The sequence below is a fragment of the Paramormyrops kingsleyae genome, chromosome 1, assembly GCF_048594095.1.
Source record: "Paramormyrops kingsleyae isolate MSU_618 chromosome 1, PKINGS_0.4, whole genome shotgun sequence".
NCBI classification, from domain to species: Eukaryota; Metazoa; Chordata; class Actinopteri; order Osteoglossiformes; family Mormyridae; genus Paramormyrops; species Paramormyrops kingsleyae.
This window is the reverse complement of record NC_132797.1, coordinates 39147457-39153809: the sequence shown is the minus strand read 5'-3', so window position 1 is coordinate 39153809 and position 6353 is coordinate 39147457. Positions and strand designations below refer to the sequence as shown.

General features: G+C 41.5%; 1 protein-coding gene across 1 annotated transcript; it reads left to right on the top strand.

The window, feature by feature from the left end:
• The first annotated feature begins 836 nt into the window (after positions 1 to 836).
• Positions 837 to 5856, top strand: LOC111859052 (syntaxin-19-like). Its single transcript, XM_023841381.2, has 2 exons — positions 837 to 1078; positions 4256 to 5856. Exon 2 carries the CDS (start codon positions 4337 to 4339, stop codon positions 5261 to 5263), a length of 927 nt encoding a protein of 308 aa, XP_023697149.2. The 5' UTR covers positions 837 to 1078; positions 4256 to 4336; the 3' UTR covers positions 5264 to 5856.
• Positions 5857 to 6353: the final 497 nt, after the last annotated feature.

The window sequence follows — 6353 nt, the reverse complement described above, 5'->3', positions numbered from 1 at the left end:
TTGTACATAAATTAAAATTTGCCTGCTTTTTTATGAAGAAGAGACGTGGACAAAAAAACAATAAACAGATGACATAAGAGTTGGATGTTTGCCATGCCTGATACCAAGTAAAATGCATGGATAATAGCATTTGAAAGACTGCACTTATTTACACTAAATAAAAATATGCACTGTTAGACTTTTACAAGGACATCAAACCGTAACTGGCATCCTTGAGCAAAGACAGAATTGCATCTAAACATAGGAAAGAGAGTAGATTAAACCAGTTCTGTTAGCAACTTAACTCCATAACAAACCATGTTGAGTGAACAATTTTATGTCATTGTGCCATTGGAAATGCAACGTCTGGGTGACCTAACAGCACTGAAGTAGTAAAAAGCCATGTTTCCTGTTCATACAGACTCCACATCCCTGACCAGGATAAGTGGTCAGAAGTGATGGCTGCATTATGTTCTCATAGTCCTGCAGTTTTTAGTACTGGATATACATTTTCAGGACTATCTACTGTGTAAGGCACAACAGGAAACAACTGACCAACAAGACACTCTATTAGACTTAATGGTGGCACTACAGTAAGACATATGGTTTCTCCTGAGAGTTTACAGGAATTCTGTGGCTTGTCACAAACAATCAGTCAAACTCGTGCCTCCCCGGTGTGACAGTCCCATTCAGGAGGCCTGTAACAAAGGCCATGCTGGTGTGAGCCGCATGCACTCTCCACCCCCACTTGATTTAATCACGTCACCCTGGAGCCTTCAGATAGTCTAATGAGCTTCACCACCCACTAGCCGTATAAAGTCCTGACAGGAGGAGTGGCCTGGAACTGGCCAGACAAGATTTCCCAAGGGCCTCAGCTGCTCTGCTCCGGGCCAGCAGTAACTTCAGCTAACTAAACATTCATGTTTGCTTGCTGGAATGTGGTTAGGAGTGTCCGGTGAAGAGAAAGCAGAGGAGGGATGTCTCCTTCTCAGAAAATGCTGTTTTTTGATTGGATTTCCACATATTGGAATATGAAAGTTGCCTTTGTCTCTCTATGAGGTTAGAATTCACAGATTCAGGCATGCCAGACTACAAGAAGGTAAGACCGCTGCTAGCACTCTGATTGGTGCTATTGTAGAACAATGTGCTTACTATTCTTGAGCAAACTAGGCTAGGTTTAGCCATACGGGCTGTAATCAAAAAAGGGGGATTTCTGAAAAAAAAAACGTGTGCGTGTGTGAGTGTATTTGTATATATAAATATATATGAAACATTTATGATTACAAAAAGTATGGTTGGGTGGGGACAAGCTGTCAGCTGATAACTGTTTGCTCCTGGTCAGTACTCAGTCACTGTAATGACAATGAAGAATGATTTTATTATGCCAGTGGCACTGGGTTGGTGGTTATAGGTGAATGTATGTTCACTTACATTTATGGAATTTTTCCACGGTAATTGCAGTAATCTTCAGTCACAGAAAAATCCTCAAACTACCCTTTGACAGTTACTGTAGCATTCAGCATTTATATTTGATTATGTGACCCGAGCAAACAGAGAGAAAAAAATCATGCAGTATAAACATTTAGTACATAGTAACTGTACTAAAGCAGTCGCCTACAAAGATCCAGTGAAGGGAAATAATCCAATAAATATGTAAAGTGTCAGAACAAAGATTATTTTGTGCTTATGAAGGGCTGTGCAACAGGTCAGTAGTTATGTTAAGAGTGAAGCTAAAGAGAAGGTATAAACTGCTCACATGATACTATTTAATGAAGGGCCCTTTAATAACACCAATACTTTGAGATATCACAGTGCCATTCAGTTCATAAGGCTAAGTGATGAAACAAGCATAATAAAGGTGTGGGAAATTTTCAAACCTGTTTCTGAAATTAGCAACACTTAAATTGAAAAAAATATTTGCATTTGTCCCATGTGGCATAAACAGGGAAGCTGAAACTTCCAAAATGGTCCCAGCAAGCCTTCGGAGTCTCTTCTCACCATGGAGCCCTTGCTGTGAGGAACAACGGGCACACTTATATCAATAAGCTGCCATCTAAGCACATTGGGAGAGCTGCACAATGCACACAGAGGTTTTTGCAGTCTTTCCTGTTTGGAATCCATCCAGTAACTGGATATATTGTATACTGATCTGGAACGTTTTAATTTTAACCTTTTCAAGAATGAAATGGGCACCCTCTGGCTTATGAGCTCTCGAAAGATTATGTTCACATGATCTCAGTCACATTCCAGCCCGAATGCTTACAAAAAGGATTGAACTCTTACACAAAAAAAAGGTTGCCTGTTTTCGACCATCCATATATCTTCTTCCAGTACAGGGTTGCAGTGGGGCCCGGATCCTATCCCAGTGAGGTACAACCAGGGGTGGAACTTCAGAATTTCTGCTACAAGCCAACCTGGTAGTTCTGTAAAAAACAGACCAGACCAGATAAATTTTCAGTAGCCTACAATGTAATTTTCAAGCATAAAGACCAACCAAAGTCCATTACATTTTACAATAATAAATTAACAATTACAGTATATCATTAATTAATTTCCATAAACAATTTACTCTTTCAGAGCCCCACATGGTAACATAGTCTATACAGAGTTAATCCCTACCAGGCATCCAGTTATCCAAGAATTTTCTGATTCTTGCATCTTGATGGTTTTGAAGTCCACATTAGGACCTTTCAGTGAAAGTCAAGTGGGTTGAGAAAAAAAAACAATGCATTAAATCTAGTTAGATTTTTCAATTTCTTTTCAATCTAGCTTGCCAATGTCTTTACTAATTCTTCACTCTGGAAAATGGAGAATCTAACGCTGAATACTGATGAAACAGGCCCTTCAATTTGATTGGCTACCTGGGACAGTTCTGTAACTAGGATTGGCCAAGAACACAATATCACATCAGAGAATTTTTAGATGGTCTTTGTACTGGTGCCAAGAGACGAGCACGCAACATAATGTGGCTCTTTGTTGTAGTCCGGCATTTAATTTTTTTGCTAGCCAGCAGGCGAGTGTTTAGATTTTTCGTACTCGCCCGTCTTCTAAATTACTCACCCCAGGCGAGTTGGTGAGCTTAATTTCCAGTCCAGGGTACACCTTCACCCTGCCTATCAGAGAATACACACACATGCTTACGCACACACAATGGGCAGTGTGGAGACAGGCATTCCCCTAACTGCATTTCGGTGGAGGAAACCCATGCAGCACAGATAGAACATGTAAACTCCGTACCCACACACACACACAACAGGGCCAGGAATCAAACCCCCAAACCTGAAGGGCAATGGTTCTAGCTAATTGACAATAACACAAAAAAAGGCCATCTAAATCTCAGCAAAAATAACTTCATTTGATAAAAGAAATGTTTTATCAAAGGTCAGAAGTATTTGGACTAAGGATCATATTTCTGGGCAAGCTTTTAGTAAGGATATTAAAATGCTACAATTTACATCTGGGAATGTCATGGTATGTCCCTCAGCCACTGCAGTGATGTCATGGTATGTCCCTCAGCCACTGCAGTGATGTCATGGTATGTCCCTCAGCCACTGCAGTGTCCACAGGACCTTTAGCAGAATCCGATATTTTCATCAGATTTAAAACTCCAAAACACATCAAAACTAGCTCTGGGTGGAAAGGTTTATTATCAACATTAAGTTTCAAATAAGAACAGACAATTAGTGCAGTGACATTAGTCACAGAAACTGTCCACCAAAACTATCCACAGAGACTGTCCATATGACTACATAATTCGGTGGAAATGGAGATTCATCATTATACAGACTTTTTTTAACTGTTCTGTTTGTTGTAAAAGTATTTTGATGTGTTTCAGGTGAAAATGAATGAGTAGACACTGATCAAAAAACTTACCTAATATTTGAAATTACAAGAAAATACAAATGTAGGAAGACCAAAAATTAGAAGCCAATATGCTTAAATAAGAAGTGAAAATGCAATATGTTAGTGTTTTGTGTGGACTTCCTGTTTGATAGCAAATTGATTTTCCACACTCAGGTTGACACTGTAAATGTACACACCAAAGTACATATTTACATAGACCTGTCATATTGCTTTCAGTAGGTATTTGATGATGTCATACAGTAGTTAGTAAGGCCAGAAGCAATAGAGGCAAAATTGGACATGATAAGCCACTGCAGCATATGTGTGCATGTAACATAAAATAACACACAACCGAGGTTACGCAGAAATAATAAGTTACACCAAGAAAAGAAAAGAAATTTCTAATTAATCTTCACCTTTGCTTGATTTATAGGGGTGAAATATTGGAGAAACTGGATAAAGTTCAGTCCACTGAACCATCAAGTAGGAAAACATTTTAAGTGTTAAAACCACCATGAAGGACCGCTTGGGTGAGCTACAGCAGAGGATGAGGGACACTGGTGAAGTACGCATAGAAGATTCTTCCACAGTGGAGGATGATCGCATACTGGTTGCTCCCCAGGCTGTGATCTTTGAGGCAGAGCCAATCCTGGAGAACTTCCTGAGCGAGGTGCAGCAGATCCGTGAGGGAATCGACGACCTGGATGCTGAGGTCAAGAAGTTCCGCCAGCAGCAAAGGACCTTGGTGGCAGCCATGCGGCGCTTTAGTATCATGAAGAAGGAAAGCAACATCACACGGGACATCAAGCTGCTGGCTGAGGGCCTCTACAAAAGGCTAGATGGCCTGTCCAGGCAGGTGAAGAGCAGCGAGGCAGAAAGCGGCCCACAATCTGCATTGACCCGTATCCAGAGAGCCCAGCATGCCAGCCTCTTCCGCTACTTTCAGAGGGTCATGAGTGAGTACAACAGCTCACTCATCAGCAAGCAGGACAAGTGCAAGCAATTCATAATCCGCCAACTGGAAGTGTCAGGCCGAGAAGTACTGGAAGCGGAAGTGGACAACATGATGGTGCAGGGCCACTGGGAGGTCTTCAATGAGAACATCTTGCATGAGGCAAAAATCACCCGCATGCAGCTCTCAGAGATCGAGCAGCGTCATAGGGAGTTGGTGAGCTTAGAGGGCAACATGAGAGACCTACGAGACCTCTTCCTGGAGGTCTACCTGCTGGTCGAGGAGCAGGGACAGCATGTAGAGAACATCCAGAGAAACGTGGAGAACACACAGGACTACGTGGCAGCCTCCAATGAAAAATTCAAAATGGCTGTCAGATATAAGAAAAGGAACCCTTTAAGGAGATTGTGCTGCTGCTGTTTTTGTCCTTGGAAAATATGCAGAAAAGCAACTCCCATCAAATATCGTGCATCACATGGCTTCCGATAGCAGAGCAGCAACTGGAGGAACAGCACAAACGTCGCCACTGGCAACCAGTGACCAATTGGCCCCTCCCTTAAGAACCAGACCTAGATATGAGCTGTGCACCCGGCTGGCGCTGGAGAAGACTGACTTAACCGACTGAGCTGCCCAGGAGTCCCGCAAAGCTCCATTTCTGGCAAGCAGTCTGCTGTGGCAGGCTGTGGCATTAGTGGCTTTCAGCCAAAACCAACGGAGAAGCAATTTTTGTTTGGCAAAAACTGAAGGAAAGGGGCACGGTACACTTTGAGAGGATGGAGAGGAACAAAGGCAAAGCTGGATGGGAAACAGGAAGCACGGCAGTGACTCAAATCATACCACGCTTTCTGTATCCTCAGCAGCGTCACAAAGCTGAAAGGCAGCCTCCTGTCGCTTTGGAAAATACATTCAATGCCTAAGAAGCGTGTGATCAATTCACATGAAATGAAAATCAAAAATGATACAGGCTTAAACACACTTTGTGTAGATTATTTGTACTCTGTCATTCCCAGATGTGAAGTTTTTGTCAATATTTGTAATATAAATGTAAATATATTTTTTGCAGTAAATTTCCAGTTTTTAGATTTTGGAGTTATCCCTTTATATTTCAAAGTCTTGTTTGGTTTATATGTCTTTAACATTGACAAGAAAAAAAGAAAATTAACCCAAATAATGAAATTCGAATTTTAAAATAGAGCAGGGCATTTTTTTCACCCCAAATGAATCTTTCTTTTAAAAAGCACAATGTAAATCAGACATTAAATATGAAGTTTCCTAATAGATAACAGATTATTTCCAGCAAAAGAAAGACTTTACTGATTGAGAGATCTTCCTCAGAATTACCAGTACAGCTGGTGTGTTTATTGTAAAATTATATCAAAATGTCATTAACCAAGGAAAGATAAAGCCTGTATTGTAAGTGTCCATTCATTAAGGTCTCAGCTCAGAGTGATGTTTGCAGAGGGGAGGGGCAGGACCAGGTACTGTCAAGCAAAGGAAGCACTAATCTGACAGCAGCAAATGGCAAGGGAGAAACACGGGGGGGGGGGGGGTTGGGGGGGGGGGGCGGTTGGTCCATCAT